An 18,010-nucleotide genomic window follows, 5' to 3' on the forward strand; every position below is an offset into this window, starting at 1 on the left:
GTTGAAAATGGTGATTACGTGACCGCAGGATGCTGCGACGGTCACAAATGTGAACCGGTTGCCAAGTGCCCAGATCATGATCATGTGACAGGGGGATGCTGTGATGGTTGTAAGTGCAAGGACTGGTCACAAGTCGGTTTCTCAGCACCGTCGTAAGTCCAAACTGTCACTAAACGAATGGTCGTTAAGCGAGAACTACCTGTATAGAAAGATCTTTGCATGCTTCCTCTTACAGCTTTTGCTCCTGCCCCTTTATGACGCAAGGAAGCAGGATTCAAATGTTAACAATGTCTTTGTCCTCTCCTAAAGGCGGTCTGGCCCTCTGGCACAGAATGCATTGCCAAGTACAACTTCCATGGCACAGCTGATCAGGACCTACCCTTCAGCAAAGGAGACGTTCTCACCATCATCAGTGTCACCAAGGTAACTCTCCTGTCTGCAGCGCCTGGCCCAGCCGAGTGCTCATCGACGTCTGCAGCTAGCCCCGGTGATGGAAAAACAGATGGTGCATGCAGAGTGGTAGCATGATGAGCACAAAGCCCATGCTTCGTGCTTGACACCTGATGCTGAGCTCATCCGCCTATGTCTTGGGGTTTGCATCGTGCTGTCGTGACAGGTGTTGCTTGCTTGCCCCCAACGACCACAGGTGCATTGTGGTATCATCGGGCAAATGACATCACTCTCCTTTGTACAATGAGGTCACAATGTGCGTAGCTGCATTCGGATGCCATCCTGGCTTGTAACAGGCTGCTAACCAGGGCAGATAGGGCTTCGCTGCAGTCTGCAACCATAGAATCATAGGAGGACTTCTGGTCCGACCCCTTGCCCAGTGCACGATCCTCCTATCGTTCTGGACAAATGGTGGTCCAGTCGTTTCTTGAACACCTTCCGTGATGGAGCCCCCGCCCACCTTCCGTCGCTTAACAGCAACTCTCTGAAAATATTTTTTTAATTAAAATGCTCACGTCACCCCCGGCTGTATCTTCCCAGACAGCCTTCCTCTCCACGACGTCGCTCTTTATGCATTACAATTAAACCATGATGGAGACAGGAGATATTAAAGAGAGACAACACAGCTGAACCCATCACAATTAGATTTTGCCCAATACTAATGTATGACAAGCTTTTAATGACTCACATTTCTGTTGAGTTCATCATAGTCCATAGAAAATGCTCTACCCTTTAGCTACCTTGCATATCTCCCTGGATAGGGCATCAGGAGTCTGGCACTGCGGCGAAATTACCATCTCGAGATGTTCAGGGTGATATCCTGGCTCCAGTTTTTCCCTCTTTATGCATTGCCTAATGGTTGTCTCAATTGTCGCATGGATGTCTCCCTCCTAGACAAAGCTGGAGGGTAGGGTATGTCCCCCCCAACTTGTTGCTGGCAGAGGGGAGGTGCTGGGTCAGAGGTCACACCTTCTGCAAGATGCCTTGTTGGTAACAACATAGAAGCAGAAGTGAAGTTGAAAAGTATCCCTCGATGGCAGCACGGCCTCTCTCCCTTCAGAGATAGGGAAGCAGTAGGTTTTAATTAACAGTAAACATTATTCAACCTTCTTTGTAAAAGTAAGCCACTGGGTCAAATCCAGTGCCAGTTTTGTAATCTGTATCTGCTAGGAATAGCTAAGCGACTGTCTGCTTTCTCTGTGGCCAGGCGTTGAGAAAATACTCATCAGTATATAGGTAGTCCTTGACTTATGACCACAATTGGGAATGGAACTTCCATCACTAAGGAAGGCAGTCATTAAGTGAGTCACACCCAATTTTATGACCTTTTTTGCCACGGTCATTAAACAAATCACTGACATTGCTAAGTGAATCACGTGGTCGTTAAGTGAATCTGGCTTCCCCCATTGATTTTGCTTGTTGGAAGCCAGTTGGGAAGGTCGCAGATGGCGATCATGGGACTCTGGGATGGTGCAACTGTCGTACATATGTGCTGGTTGCCTGAATTTTGATCACAGGACTGCAGGGATGCTACGACAGTCGTAAGTGCGAGGACCAGTCGTAGGTCACTTTTTTCAGTGCCTTCGTAACTTTGAATGGTTGCTAAAGAAATGGTTGTAAGTTGAGGACTACCTGTATCTGGGTTTACCATGCACTGGGGAATTCTGGAAGTTCACATATCTTAAAGTTGCCAAGTTTGAAAAACGCTGCTTTAATGCTTCACAGAGGACATTTTTTAAAAAAGCCTTTATCCTTGGGAGGGGAACAGCTAACTTTCCCCTCCCAGTGCTTCCCCTGCCCAAAAAATTCATCCTCCGTAGTTCTACAATATGCCCCGTTGTTGTCAATAGGGACTAATTCAGGGGTATTTCCAGGGAGGGAGGATATGATGAAGTAGCCCATTGAAGGCAACAGGGCTGGATTTGTGCCTTGATTCGGGCTTTGCATTCATTCACTGCTGGACGAGGTTTGTCCCACCGCATCGGGGCCATTGGCTGAGTTGTCCTGTTCCTCCTTTCAAGGCCACGGGATGAGAAGGGCATTGTGGTGGCAAGAGTGTGGCATCTGCCTCAGAGAAATGGGAAGTTAAATGGAGGCAGGCTGATGATCTCTGGCTTGGCTTACTTGGGGACGCACGAAGCCTTCACAGGACAATGTGGTTCCTGCTAACGATGGCTTCCTTTTTCCAGGATCCCAACTGGTACAAAGCAAAAAACAAAGTGGGCCGTGAAGGTATCATCCCAGCCAACTATGTTCAGAAACGAGAAGGGGTGAAAGCTGGAATCAAACTTAGCCTGATGCCGTAAGTATAGATAGAAAACACTGGCCCGCTTTGCCAACATCTGCTGTGATGTGTGAATTGTGGGACTTTTGTAAAGAAACAAGTTTCTAGTTCTCATTGTTCTTTTTTTTTCCCCCTTCCTCTTTTTTTTTTTTTTAAATCCATTAGCCCTACTTGGATTTATTTTCCAGGCCCAAGCTGGGGAGCCATCTGCTCATTCTATTTCACAATAAATGAATAGCTGTTCATTTATAGATTACATTTTTATTTATTTACCTAATGCATATTCATTTACATATTACATTTTAAATATTTTATGAAGGTAAGTTCCCACATAGTAGATGCTGCAGGAAGTCCCAGATCCTGGGCCACCTTTGCAGATGAGGAAGGGAAGAAAAACCTTCTCACTGCATTTATACCTTCTGCTAAAGCCTAGTTAGCTTTGGACTCAGCCTCTTGCATGAGCTATTAAGATGTGTGGACTTCAACTCCCAGAATTCATGTGTGCTGGCTGGAGAATTCTGGGAGTTGAAGTCCGCATGTCTTAAAGTTGCCAAGGTTGAAAAACGCTGCTTTGGATGGACACAGCCACAACCTCATTGAGCAGACGGGCCCCCATTCTAAGAAATCTGTGTCCTGCCCATGGGAAGTGCTAGAATCCCAGTCCGGCGGGTAAGAGTGCAGATGCCCTGCTTCGGAATGTTCTCACCTCTTGGTCTCTCTTCCTCTTCTCAGCTGGTTTCACGGGAAGATCACACGTGAGCAAGCAGAGCGGCTGCTGTACCCGCCAGAGACGGGCCTCTTCCTTGTGCGCGAGAGCACCAACTACCCGGGGGATTACACCCTCTGTGTCAGCTGTGAAGGCAAGGTGGAACATTACCGCATCATCTACTCCTCCAGCAAGCTGAGCATCGACGAAGAGGTCTACTTTGAAAACCTCATGCAACTTGTGGAGGTGAGGCTGGGCCGAGGATGGCAGGGCGAACTGGGGTGAGGAACAGCACCCCGGGTCTCTCCTCGCCCCGTCATTTGTCCCCTAGTGGCTCAGCGGACCAGGCTGGATGTTCTCCGTTGCTGGGCTCATCCGATTACATTACCACTTTGGGCTGAGTCAGGGCACCTCCAGAAGGGTCCAAATCGGCAAGGTGGGAAGCGCAGCATTGCAATCAAAGCCCCCTCCCTTTGCATGAGTGGCTTTGACCCGATGCCACCCCCACACTTTGCCTGTTTTGACCCTCCCATCCCCCACAGATGCCCCTAAGTTTCCTTGGTTTGGAGCCTAGTGGGACAGTGGTCCTGGCCTTATGGCTTGGAAATTGACATTGAGAGCCCATCACTGGCTTGGCTACAGAAAGTTAACTCCATTGTGGGGGAGGCTGTATTGCCATAAGCCTGTGGTCTGCAGTGAGCTTATGGCAACCTGAATTAGGTAACGTTCTTGGACGTGTTACTTGCTATTCGAGGTCTTTTGTACTGAAGATTGAACCTGTACAAAATATTTCATGCATCTGCTTGACAGAGAGTCAGGGCATCCATCATTTTAGGGTAACCCTGACCAATATGACTACAAGTAGCTCTTTGCGGCCTTGCGGAGTCAACCCTGCTTTGTAAAATAATAGTGCAGAGCACTGTTTCTCAACCTTGGCCACTTTAAGATGGGTGGTCTTCAACTCCCAGAACTATGTCTAGTTGGCTCCAAGCTGGCACGTGACCCAACTCTACTTTTTCCAACCGAGTGCCCAGCAAAGGGGTTGGGAAGCCATTTCTCAGAATTTGCTGGGAGGATTCTTGCCCCCATGGAGGTCATAATGCCCTGCCTGGAGCCAACTCTCCAGCGGTGAGGCAGTAGGAAATATTAGCAACCCGTAGACCACTTCTGGAAAGACCCCTCCCTTCTCCAGGGTCTGACAGCGAGCTGGCTCAGCTGGCATCTGAACATTTGGATCCTGCTGCGCTGAGATCTAAGCAAAGAAGGGCCCATCGGTGTCCAGGATCCAGAGACCGCCTGCTCCAAAGTGACCTGTGTACTCCTTTCAGAGAAGGTCATATTGGTGCCTTCTCTAGAGAGGGACATGGCTGAGGACGAGAAGAGAGAGGACCTTCCAATGTGGTGGAGCAACTTGGTGCAGACAGTCTCTTTGTGACCAGAGGCAGTTCAACTCCAGCAGCCTTAGTGATTTTGTTCTACCATGGGCTCCCCTGAGTAGCGATGTGAGCATTAGAAGCTCAGGGGCGTATACTGTGACGTGCATGGAATGAGCACATCACCGAGGGGCCCTTGATGGCTAAGAGAACCCACAGCGATGGCTAAGGGCTTGTGATATCCCAGGCAGGGAGCAACACACCATGTTTTAAAGAGCGGGTGGCGGGGAGGAAATACTGCCACTGATGCAAATGAGCAGCTGGGAAAATTCAAAAGACAGATTTTTTTTTTCATACGAATGCAGGGCTACATTGCTAGGGAAGGAGCTTAACCCTAAGAGCCATTGAATATGTGCAGAGAGACTTCTGTAGTTTGGTCAGTAATTAATTCACCCCTCCCCCTGCTTTTTCCCCCCATGGCTGGGGATTTACAATGAGCTTTGATCAAGACAAACACAGCTGAGATAGTGCTAGTGTATCTGGAGCAGGACTTCCAACCTTGGCAACTTGAAGATGGGTGGACGTCAGCTCCCAGAATTCCCCAGCCAGCATGTGTGGACTTCAACTCCCAGACTTCATGCATACTGGCTGGAGAATTCTGGGAACTGAAGTCTACCCATCTTCAAGTTGCTGAGGTTGCAAAACACTGATCTAGCAGAAGGCAATTCTCTAGCGGGAAAGAGAGACCAAGTGCACAGGGGATGTAGATTCCCATGGGATGCAGGAACCCTCCAACATTTCTCAGCCTTGGCCACTTGAAGATGTGTGGACTTCAACTCCCAGAAGCGAAGATAACATGCCAGCTTGGAGCCAACTCCCAGACATAGTTCCCTTACCCCACCCTATGTGGTCACGGGCTGCGCAGCTCAAGCATGCTCAGGGCTTCCTGCCTCTCGCATCACTCAGCAGAGACAGGAAGAAGCTTCTGTGCAATTCTGAAAGTACCTCCATGCAAAGCAAGTGATGTGGAGCTGCATCCTGGGTGCCAGCTCTGCACTCAACAGCTCAGCTCGGGCAGGGGTTAGCGGAAGCATCTTCTGCTGGTGACAGACAAGCAATTCCCTTGGGGATAATACTTGTAAAACCTGGGCAAGTGAGTTCCCCATTTCTCTTCTGGCCCCCCAGCAGAACTGGGCTTGGCCTCATACTGCCCCCTGGTGGGCTGCAGCATCATTGGGACTCAGCAGGCTGCAAGCTGCCTTGGGGCATCGTTCTTCTTCCAGAGGTGCGCTAGCAAAACACAAAGTAGGAACTAGCAAAGATGCCAGAAGCTGCTTCATCACGAGTCAAACATGTGTTTGTGTGCACGTGTGCGTCCTTTTTAACAGGTCACTAGTGGCACTGATGGCATTTGCACAATTTATATATTATTTATTGGCATATAGTATCCACACACACACATCCCGGAGCCCCTGGGAGCAGGTTGGTTTATAGTAGCCAACAATAGACAAGGCAATCTCAGCAGGTCAAAGAAAAATAGAAACTGCATCTCTCTAGCCAAATGACCAGGCTGGATTTTAAAAAATGGTAGCCTGATCACAGTAAAGTCTTATATGAGCAGTACTCAAAATTATACTTGTTTTAACTCAAGATGGTCACTTAAATAAAGCATTTTCATGGACCTATGAAAGGACCACAGGGAGGTGGCCAGGCATGACTGGGGGCAGGATGTCCATGTTGGGGGTGGGCTCAAAAAAGTCAAGATCGTGGCCGCAGCTATGCAATCAAAGCTCCACCCCTTTTTTCTGACTTCAGTAAACATTCCATCAAGGTACATACATTTATCAACTTGTTCTGTTTTTCCATTTGTCTATAATTTGCAATGGGACCCTCCATTTCCCTGTCAAACACAACAGCCTTAGTTTTTGACAGATTAATTTCTAGGTCCATGCACCTTGTTGCATGATACAATTTGTCTAACATTTGCTGCAAATCATCCCGGTTCTCAGCCAACAACTTGGCCCCATCTACATTCAAAAGCACGTGCACGTTCCTGTCCCCAGCCAATATACCTTGAATGCCATCACAAGCCTCCTTCCTACATTTATTGATCAAACAACCAAGGGGATATCCCACATCCCTGCTCAACATTGAACCCTGTACTAAACAATTTCTTTATTCTCACACGTGTTTTATTTCTATCCTACGCTGCTCTTTCTGCATTCAGAGACCTAACCTTCAACTCCATATTTTGCAAAACATCCATAATTGAAGCCTATTCACTTTCCTGTTTGTTTTTTATAAATCAGCAAAAATCCACTAAACTTCGCACGTTCATACTGCTCTCATCAGCCTGCTGGAGAGCCGAGATCTGGTCTGTACACCCTCTGCCATGCCACACTTCCCACTGTCATCTCTTGTACCCCTTCAGTCTCATAATTCCTGTGTCTTTTCCTTAATCGCAATGCATGAGAAGTGACGGGCTAATTGATGAACCTGTAGCTTCACTGCATACCACAGCTGCATGCACGAACCCCCCCTTGTCCCAAGCAGTTGGTGGGGACAGACGCATCCAGAGAAGTGGCTTTTCAAAAGGTAAATCTATAAACATTCCCTCCTTGGCAGCACTACACCTCGGATGCTGACGGTCTTTGCACTCGACTCATGAAGCCGAAGGTCATGGAGGGCACCGTGGCAGCGCAAGATGAATTCTCGCGGAGTAAGTACCGCACAGGGGCTGAGCGGGCGGCACGGCTGGCACGTGCTCCTGTCCCCCCCCCCTCTTGCTTCTGGCTTCATCTGCTTGTCCTTCCAGGCGGATGGTCCCTCAACATGAAAGACTTGAAGCTGCTACAGATCATCGGGAAGGGAGAGTTTGGAGGTGAGTCGGGCCAGGAAGGTGTCCCCTCAGTTTCTTCTGGTGGGGTTTCAGACTTGGAGGACGTCTTGGCTGCTGGATGTGGCTGATAAGAATTCTCCTTGGGATAGGGAGGGCGAGATGTTGGGGACCGGTGGAAGCCCATTTGGAAGGGAGGGTGCGCTGTAATGCTGGTCTGCTCCATGAACAGCTGTGATCCCGCTTTCTTTCAAGGCAGAGCTAGCTTAGACCAAGAGCCATGTTCAGCCTTTAAACGCATTTCGAAAAGAGTCTGGAGCCAGGACTTGATAGGAATTTAAAACAGAATTAAAATTAAATTCTTTCAACCTAGCTTGAGTACAGGTAGTCCTCAACTTATGACCGTTCAAAGTTACGATGGTGCCGAAATAAGTTACTTACTGCTGGTCCTCGCACTTTTTGTTCATGTGATTCCCCATGGTCACATGATCAAAATTCAGGCACTTGGCAACTGGCATGTATTTGCGATGGTTGCAGCATCACAGGGTCACGTGATCACGATTTGCAACCTTCCCAGTGGGCTTCCGACAAGCAAAGTCAATGGGGGAAGCCAAATTCGCTTAACAATCATGTGATTTGCTTAATGACCATGGCAAAAAAGGTCGTAAAATCAGGTGTGACTCACTTAACAACCACATCGCTTAGTGATGGAGGTTCCAGTCCCGATTGTGGTCATAAGTCGAGGACTACCTGTATTTATCTTTTCTAACATCTGGGCTACTTCAACCAAAGTGATGCTTAGCAGCTGACAAAGTCAAGTAGAAAAAGTGACAAAGCAGCAGATAACACAGAATGAAATTCAGTTGGCATGTGTTCTCCGCCAACCGAGTGCCACCTCTGACCTTTGGGAGAGAGACTGATTCCATCATGCTCCAAAGGTTCTTTGAAACAGCCAGGTCTTTGTACGATTAACTCCCCCTCTACACAGTATTGGTCAAATTAGGAATTAGCACAGTGTTCTTCAAAAGGCCATGTGGCATCAGTCAAAACACCCTTTTGGTGCAAAGGCACCATGGGGCTGAATGGCCTTTTCAGCTTTGTTTGGAAATCCCAGTGACTCCTGCAAAACACAGGCGTGTAAACCATGGTTAGTGGCCCAGTTGCTGGGAACAAAGTGAGACATCTCCCTGCAGGATGCTAATTTGGGTCAAGGCAGAGTGGGACATGGTGGCGCTGCGGGTTAAACCGCTGAGCTGCTGAGCTTGCCGATCGGAAGGTTGGCGGTTCGAATCAGCGTGACGGGGTGAGCTCCCGTTGCTAGTCCCAGCTCCTGCTGACCTAGCAGTTCGAAAACGTGCAGATGTGAGTAGATTAATAGGTACCACTTTGGCAGGCAGGTAATGGCGTTCCGTTTAGTCATGCCGGCCACATGACCACGGAGGAAGTGTCTACGGACAAACGCCGGCTCTTCGGCTTTGAAACGGAGATGAGCACCGCCCCCTAGAGTCGGACACGACTGGACTTAATGTCAAGGGAAACCTTTACCTTTTACTTAGAGTGGTGCATCTTCTTCAGACAGATCACTAGCCATCTCCCTGCCCCAGGAAACTAGTTAATTGGTAAGCAATGACTCCAAAAACTTGGTTTTAAGAAGGGCATCCCAATCTTTAAAAGAAATTAAATTAATGCAAGGGCTTTCCAGAAACACAGGCCACTCTGGGTCCTCCAGTTATGCATTGTCCTACAAGAAAGGAATTGGTTATAGTAGTGGATTCTTGCATGGGTCAAGGGGTTGATCCAAGGTCCTTCCATCCCCTTAAATTCGGTGACTTGCGTTCTTTCTTGCCAAGCAAGATTAATGGGGCAAAGTGAGGGCTGGTTGGTTGGGCATAACTTTATCAGGGTCCTTTGACTTAGTGCTTTTCAAACTAGGATGCATTTGGAGTAGATGTTTTTCCTGTTCCAGAAGGAAGATCTTGAGTTTGTTTGTGGTGAACCACCAGATCCCATCCCCTTCCTTCAGCCTGTCACTCTCTTCTGCAGATGTGATGCTGGGCGATTACCACGGGAACAAGGTTGCTGTGAAGTGCATCAAAAATGACGCTACAGCGCAAGCCTTCTTGGCTGAAGCTTCGGTGATGACGTGAGTCTGTGGCTTCTTGACGAGAACTTAATCTGGTGGCAGAGAAAAATGGCAGAGGGCGAAGATGTATCTGTTGTTCAGCCTGTGCTAACCTGGCTTCTAACAAAAGCATTGGCCTAGAAACCTTAGCAGTGGGGAAATATTTTTACTTCCTCCTGAAATAGCATTCAGGAGGAGATAAGATCAAGAGTCCATAGAAGAGACTTTCAAAACTCTGGGGCTACTTCCAAAAAGGTCCTGCTTCTTCTAGAGTTCCATATAAACTAGAACCCAAGCAGGGCTTTGTGAGCTGCTCTTAAACTCCAGGGGAGATTAGGAGAAACAATCCTCAAAGCATTTGGGGCACAGACTCTTTGAGGCATCCCAAACAAGGGAGAGGTGGGTCTCCAAAGCCATGTGGTGTGAAAGTAGGGTTTTCTTTTGAGGCCAGGGGTGCGCCTGGGCCCCTTGCATGAAGTCCAAAACTTACAAAGGGAGACTCTGACTGAGCCTTCTTTAATCTTCTCCCCACCCGACCCATCTCATTGCAGACAGCTCCGGCACAGCAATTTGGTCCAGATGTTGGGCGTGATCGTGGAGGAAAAAGGGGGCCTCTACATTGTCACAGAATATATGGCAAAGGTAGGGACTTGCTGTCCTTTCAAAGGAAGCTTGGTTTGGAAGCTGGACGTTGCCGAAGATCATAGCAGTGGCAGCCTTGCGTACCGCAGGGAAGTTGCCTCCTTACAACTCCGTTCCCAGTTTCTGATGGTCTTCTGATTGGTTGATTGATTACGGGGCTTCAAGTCAGTGTTGACTCTTAGTGATCACATAGATAGATTTTCTCCACGATACTCTGTCCCCAATCTGGTCCTTCAGGCCTTCCAACGGTGCACCCATCTCCACTGTAACTGAGTCCCCCCACCTTGCTGCTGGTTGTCCTCTTCTCTTGCCTTCCATCTTCCCCAGCATTCTAGACTTTTCAAGAGAGCTGGGTCTTCGCGTAATGTACCTGAAGTAGGATCATTTGAGCCTGGCCATCTGTGTGTCAAGTGAGAACTCTGGATCGTTTTTTGATGATCCACTGGTTTGTTTTCTTGGCTGCCCATGGCATTCTCAGGAGCCTTCTCTAACACCAAAGTTCAAAAGCATCAATGCTCTTCCTGTCCTGCTTCTTTAAAGTCTACTCTGATGATCTAAGAGTAGCCAAAAGATCCCCTGGCTGTTAACTCTTCAGCCTTTAAGGTCTTTGGAATCAAATTCTCTTGGCCTCAGAAATGGAGAAGAAAGGGTCGATAAGCATCTTTCTCTTCTTCTTCCACTCTTGTCTGCTTGTCTGAGTTAGTTCCACTTCGCTCTCCCACATACAGTGCTGCAACCAGTGTTGCTTCACTAGAGTTCTTTTACTTCTTGTAACGCTTCCAAGCAACACTTAGGATTGACCCCTCCCTCCCTTCCCCATTCATCTCCTTGAACTGCCCCAGCCATTAATGTCCACAGTTAAATGCTATTTACTGCTGGAATAAGCTTCTGTTTTGAAAGCGTATTGTTTTCTCTTTGCTTCCGTGCATGGGTGTGCATGCCAGCACATACGCATGCGTGCGTGCGTGCAACTGCTTCCTACGCAAAGAAGGGAGCCCCATCTACTGGGGAGTGCCACTAACTGCATTTTTTTCAGACTTCTGTCCTGTCCAACCACTCCTTTTCGCCAAGTTGCAGATCTAATAGGGGTGTAATTGTGGGGTGGGTTTGATTCAGAATTCAATGGGATTTGAAGTCAGATGGTTTTCTTGGACTGCCGGGGATAATTTTGGAGGAAGTCTTTGAACAGAGCTCAGGATATTGCCTCTAATCACTGTTAGAACAGGAAGAAATGTTGCCTGTCACTTTCTTAAAGCCTCATTCCTTTGTGTTTCAGACAAGCTCCCCATCACTTCCTGCAACCTTAACCTTTTCTCTCAATCTTCTGGCAGGGAAGCTTAGTTGATTACCTTCGTTCCCGAGGAAGATCTGTGCTGGGAGGTGACTGCTTGTTGAAATTCTCCTTGTAAGTATGGAGGCTTGGCAGCTTCCGTGTTCAGATCCCACGTTTCATCTTTCTAACCTGAGGTCTAGCTTCAGTGCTGCCAATACACTTTCTTAAAACTACGTTGAGATGGCTAAGTTGCTGTCTAGGGATGGAAGAAAAATTCCATTTGGCTTATGTTTAATAAGAGCCACCTCCTTTGCAATTTGCTGACTAATAAGCGGACACAAATGCAGCACGTTCTCAAGTTTTGGGCCTCTCTGAATTGTGCCACCCTGTTCTCCGATTTTTAAAAATGTATCTGTTTAAGAAAACTGCCCGCAAAAATGCAGACCTTAGGAAAAGTGGTTTTCAGAAGTGCGTGCACATTATGCAGAGGTTTTACGCCAACATTTGAATAGTGATGCAGAAACTGATTGAAGCAAGCTCATCTTCAAACTGGTAAACTGCCCCGAATCCTTGGAAATAAGACCATATAGAGACAGACAGACAGGTACATATACATATGCATTCACGCACGCATAAAATGAAAATAAAATGTTCATCCATGTTGCGGATAAAATGCAGTCTGAGATTTATTCACCTGCAGCAAAATCTGCTTGGCTTGAAAATAAGGGAACCTGTTGTGTGGAAATTTGCCAAAAGGAATGGAAAATGGGGAGGTTGGCAACTGTAAAGGTTGAAGCTGGCAAGCAGAGAACTAGCAATTCTCAGGCCCTACAGAATTGTTATGTCAACGTGGAGCAGATGCCTCCCACTCTCAAAGCTAGGAAATGAACAGCCAAATATCTGTTGACTCAGAAGGATGGGAGGACAAGAATTTAAACTCTGAGATAGATGTATATATCGGTCAGAATTCCTGTTTTGTGTATATTAGTCCCTGTGTAGGCTAGACGTTTGTGTAGATTGGTCTTGCCTTCAGTAAAACAGCTCATCTAGCTATGTCAAGCCCACAAAGCTTCTGGGGTTGGCTAGTTACTCAACTTGGAGCTGAGTTGAGAGCAGAGATTTATTGCCATGCCTGGTGTGAAGTCTGAGAGCAAATGAGTCCTTGCTGGCAAGTCAGATTGTGATCCCTTTATCCTTCTACCGCCTTTTCATAAAGAAAATGCTTGGGTGGGGGTGTTTCTGCACAAATGGCTCGTCGAAGTCCACGGTTGAAAGATGATGGTTCCTCGGTGGCCTTGTGGGGTGGAGGCGTGCTCCCCTCTTCCTGAACCTTGCCTCCTCGCTTGCTCTTTGCCCATAGAGATGTCTGCGAAGCCATGGCATACCTGGAAGCCAACAACTTTGTCCATCGGGACTTGGCAGCAAGGAATGTGTTGGTCTCGGAGGACAATATTGCTAAAGTCAGTGACTTTGGGCTGACAAAGGAAGCTTCTTCCACCCAAGACACCGGCAAGCTCCCGGTGAAATGGACAGCACCAGAAGCACTTAGAGAAAAGGTGAGTGGGTGATGACTAAGCCATGGCTGACCCAGGTAGGATTTGATAAGGCCTACAAGGACCGATGTTTGGTCCTCCCCTTGGCTGAAATCCTCTTCCTCCTGCAGCTTGGTCAAGTTCATCCCATTTTTCATCCCATGTCTGAATGCTGTAGGGTCTGTAACTCCAAAGCTGGGTTTGTCCAACTCACATAGCCCAGTAAGTTGACCCCAGTTCCTTGTTTTGGCCCTATCTGCAAAGGGTTCTATCTGGGCCACCGTTCTAGGAAATACAGAGCCCTCTCCCATATCACAAGTATGGGGCTGGATGCCCAGGATCTAGTGAATCTGGTGGCTTCAAGCCCAAGCGAACCTCCGTCCTCTACAAAGGCTGAGCATTGTCCTCTTACTCAGTGGGTAGAACATCTCACCAGTGCTTGACCCAGGTCTTCTGATGATGATGCCTCTGTGCGTGTGTTTTCTTTTAACCTCGGCAGAAATTTTCTACCAAATCAGACGTCTGGAGCTTCGGGATTCTTCTCTGGGAAATCTATTCCTTTGGGCGAGTGCCTTATCCGAGAATTGTAAGTGAAGGCTCAACGGCCCCCCTCGTTTTGACCCCAACCCCCACAGTGTTCCTTGTGCTTGGCCGGACGTTCTTCTTCAGCCAGGTTCTCTCTTTGGGGGAAAGGCAACCCCAAAGGGCGGAGCAGAAGAGCTGCTCAGCATTTTGGATTCTGCTGCAAAAAAGGGGCTTCTGAGCACGCAGGAGAAGGAACATAGTGCTTTTCCAGGGAAAGGCTCAGTTCCTTTTGGGAGTGCGGAGAATGCCTTCACTGGCCTGCAGTGCCGTGAAGCCATTTTTTTTTTTTTTTGCAGTTGAATTTCAAACATTGCCCGGTCCTCCTGGGTAGTGATGGCAGAGATGGGCAAGGAGGGGCAGTGACAGCAGAGGTGGCTAGCTTAGAAACCAGAGCGACCCCTGTGCCAGAAACTTTAAGAAATGATCTTTAAAGCATCATTAGCCAAACTGGGAATACCTTCCAACTAATTTCTCAGAGTGGGGAAGATTCTGGGGTTAAGCCCAGATCATGAGAACCGGCAGAGAGCCAGTTTGGTTAAGGTGCTGGGCTAGAAACCAGGAGTCTGGGAGTTCTAGTCCTGACTTAGGCATGAAAGCCGGCTGGGTGACCTTGGGCCTGTCGCTCTCTCTCAGCCCAACTTGGTACAATGTAGACTAGCCTCCTCATGGTGCACCCCAGGCAGCGTGACTTGTCATGGCTAAATAGTCTGCGCATCTGGCTGCTGGACCTCACAAGGATTTCCCAGCAAGAAAAAAAGCAGCACGAACATCAAACTGCTAAGCCATACAATAAAAAAAAAAGATAACTGGCATCTTCCGTTATTCACAAATGCACCCCATCCATCCATTTCTACCCAAGTGACGCTGTCCTTAAAAATGTTACTTTTCCCCTCTCCGCCCACAGCCTCTGAAGGACGTGGTTCCTCGCGTGGAAAAGGGGTACAAGATGGATGTGCCTGATGGTTGCCCCCAGATTGTCTACGAAGTGATGAAAAAATGCTGGACTTTGGACCCTGCCCACCGGCCGTCCTTCCACCAATTACGGGAACAGCTAGAGCATATCAAAGCCAGTGAGCTCTACCTGTGAAGTAGACGGGAGGGTGGGGCTTCCTTCGGACACGCCCTCCCCTCCATCTCCCCTGTGCACAGACCTCAGGGGTGGGGCTGGGCGAGGCCCTGAGCGAAGCGGTTTTTTTTTTTCCCCAGGAACCCAAATTTCTCCATCAAGGGACTGTACTTAGAGAAACAGATTGGACCTTGTACCTATCCCCACATGCCCCGTGGGTGGGTGGGGGGGTGCAGCGCCTTTCTCCCCAGGAAAAGGATTCATATCTTTTTCAGCTGAGCCCCCTGAAGATGCACAAATAAGAACAAACACGGAGATGCGCATCCTCCCTCCCCGTCCTTTAAAAATCCGCTTCCCTCCCCGGGAATCGTACAATATTTTAGTTGCATGTTCTTCAACGTTTTTTGATTCCTCTTTCTTCTGATGGAAGACCGCCTTCCTTTATTTACCCCCGCCTCCTTCCTCCCACCCTTTTCAGCTTCCCTCTGGAACCAAACAAGTGCATTTTCTTGTCTCGTAGGGAGGGATAAGAAGGGCGTACCACGCCAAAACCGTGGTAGGACAGATAGCAAAGGGGCACATTTTCTTGGGGAAAGGGAGAGACTTTCTTAACTTTCTCAAAACGCCTGTGAGTGCTGGAATTCACAGTCCAGTGTCCTCTTCCTTCTGAATATGCTTTTTTTTAAATGGTTTTTGTTCTTTTTTAATTTTCAGGTTTTTTTAAAAAACTATTATAATTTCAAACTGCACCAGAAATCAGCGGTTGGGCTGGGTTTTACTCGAGTTACAAATCTTATTTTTTAATGTCATGAATGAAATGGTTTTTTTAAAAAAAGAAGAAGAAGAAATCGGACGTCTGTGCGTGCATGGAACCACGCTGACCTTTCCCAGGTCTCGACGAAACCAAGGCAGAGTTTGTTCTCAAAACCGGAGAGCCACCAAGGAGAGGGGTTGGATGGTTTTCGTTTAGTTCTTGCTTAAAACGGTGTTTGCATGCTGCCTCCAGAGCCCCTTCCAGTCATGTCTTTATGCTCATATTATCCTGCCAACTGTGAGATTAAACTGTATTAAAAGAAAAGAAAACCGTTCCGTATGAAGATGTAACTTCGTTGTCTCGGCTCTGAAACTTTTTTCCGGGTCCGTAAAAAGTACGGAGGCTTTTTCTGTTCGGTGTCGTTTGAGCCGCAGCCTGGATGGGTGTGGAAATGGGAGAGACTAAATGTGGCCCTAAGGAATGCCATTGTGCATGTCCGTGGGCCTTCTCCCAGGCCCATTGGTCTTCTTCCTGTGGGATTCATTTTCTATACATAAAACCGTCTCTGTGGTCCTCCTGTTAATCCTGTTTCGTTGAAGCCTAGCAGCTAGAACTGGAGCTCCCACAAAATTTGACAATCTGGAATAAAATGGAATGATTCTTGTGACCTCACAATCACATTTGTCTTTTTTAGAGCTGCGTCGCACTGCCGGCTCACGCTTGCTTTTTGAATCATTGTAGATTATTCAATTATGTATGTATGCTAGTAGTTATTCTTTTTTTTTTAAAATCTGCCTGACTGAGTGAACCTTTTTAATCCTCTAGAAATCTCCTGAAATACATGGTGAGTTCTGTTCTTAAAGCCTCAGCTTCTTCATGTGTCTTAGAACCCATGCAGGTTTGAGATGGTGGGGAGTTAACAGAGAAGGAAAAAGCTGGTTATACCTAACATTCAAGGATAAAAGTTCTCTCTCCAGCTAAGAAAACACTGTGAACCTGAGTCCTAAGCCACCTTCCTCCTTGGGCAACTCACACAAGCACTTTGGCCTGTAAGAGAGTCATGTGAATGGACATGGAGGAGGACAGCCGTGATAGTTGAGCGTGGCTAAAAATCAGGAGTCCAGTAGCCCTTTTTCTGACTAACAACTTGTGTAAAAAGGCACCAGCTTTCATAAGCTGCAGTTCACTTCATCAGGTGCATGGAAGGGCTTTAGCAGATCCATCTGATGGAAGCGAGATGTAGTTCACAAAGCTTACAACACCTTTTAATAAAATTTGTTAGTCGGAGAAGGGGCTATCAATTTCCTGGTTAACGACCAAGTTCACTACCTGTAATTCAACTTAGCACCATTAGATGGCACTCTGCCCAAAGACTACTGGACCTGCTGCTGCTATTTGGGTCTCTTTTTTTGCAGCAATCTTTCCTAATTGTGTCTCCCCAATGAGTGGGACTACAGCCCACATAAGCCCCAGCCAGCCTGCTGGAAATGATTGATAGCTCTAAGTCCAATGTGTCCAGAGGGTGGCAGGTGAGGAAAGGCTGTGAGATAAAAAAGCTAAGAGACCAATAGTTTGATTTGGTGCAAGAACATTTGGGGAAGAGTCTATAAAAGTGAAACATTTCTGTGTCTTGCAGAAGATTACAAACCCAAGTCCAGCTATTTCTAGATACAAAGGGTCAAGCCACAGATACTAGAAAAAAGGTTCACATTTCTGCCTGAAGCCCTACAGGGCTTCTGTATCTACTGAACAAGTAGATAAGGTCAACATTTAAGCTTTTCAAGAAACCTGTGAGTTGTGTCCCGACAAAGGGAAAATAAAGAGGAATATGAATACATGTTTCTTAAATACTTGTTAATACATGGGGTATAAATGGGATGTATGAATTTGCATAGGCCAGCCTACTCAGCATTTGGAATGCAGTGGGTTCAAAAAAGGCTTTTGAGTTGGCTGAATGGTCATCTATCCTAATATTTCGATATTTAGACTTGCTTGAGCTGAAGCTCCACTTTTCCCAAGGATAATGTAGAAGGAAAATTTAGGAGGACCTTCAGGGCCTTTGAAGGTACTTGCATGGAATAGTTAAGGGCATCTGTGAGGAGAGTCAAAAAACCAAGATGGCAGTTGCAACTACACGATTGAGGCCCCACCCTGTCAACCCTTCAAGGTAGACCAGTCTAGGAAACCAAAGTTACGAATGCTAATACTACTTTTCTTATAAAGTTACAGTAACAGAATCTTGCAAGTCTGAATGCATTTCCCCCCCCCCCCACCTCCCTTTATCTTCAAGAGAATTAGCGAGGGTCATGTCTGAGACGCTTTCTCAAATTACATTTCTGCCCTGGGCTCAAATTTATTTTATGTGACCATTGTTTTGGTTGAGGCTG

General features: G+C 47.3%; 1 protein-coding gene across 1 annotated transcript in view; it reads left to right on the top strand.

Annotated features, from left to right (window-relative positions):
- Positions 1-16,290, top strand: part of CSK (C-terminal Src kinase) — a 47,383-nt gene extending 31,093 nt beyond the window's left edge. Inside the window, exons 3-13 of the mRNA XM_063313910.1 lie at positions 310-423; positions 2,640-2,752; positions 3,467-3,686; positions 7,439-7,532; positions 7,629-7,694; positions 9,693-9,792; positions 10,323-10,413; positions 11,745-11,818; positions 13,047-13,242; positions 13,718-13,804; positions 14,708-16,290. Of these exons, the coding sequence (XP_063169980.1) occupies positions 310-423; positions 2,640-2,752; positions 3,467-3,686; positions 7,439-7,532; positions 7,629-7,694; positions 9,693-9,792; positions 10,323-10,413; positions 11,745-11,818; positions 13,047-13,242; positions 13,718-13,804; positions 14,708-14,890 (1,338 nt within the window). The 3' untranslated portion in view covers positions 14,891-16,290. The remainder of the gene's footprint in view (positions 1-309; positions 424-2,639; positions 2,753-3,466; positions 3,687-7,438; positions 7,533-7,628; positions 7,695-9,692; positions 9,793-10,322; positions 10,414-11,744; positions 11,819-13,046; positions 13,243-13,717; positions 13,805-14,707) is intronic.
- Positions 16,291-18,010: the final 1,720 nt, after the last annotated feature.

Source organism: Candoia aspera, chromosome 13 (assembly GCF_035149785.1).
Source record: "Candoia aspera isolate rCanAsp1 chromosome 13, rCanAsp1.hap2, whole genome shotgun sequence".
Lineage (NCBI taxonomy): Eukaryota > Metazoa > Chordata > Lepidosauria > Squamata > Boidae > Candoia > Candoia aspera.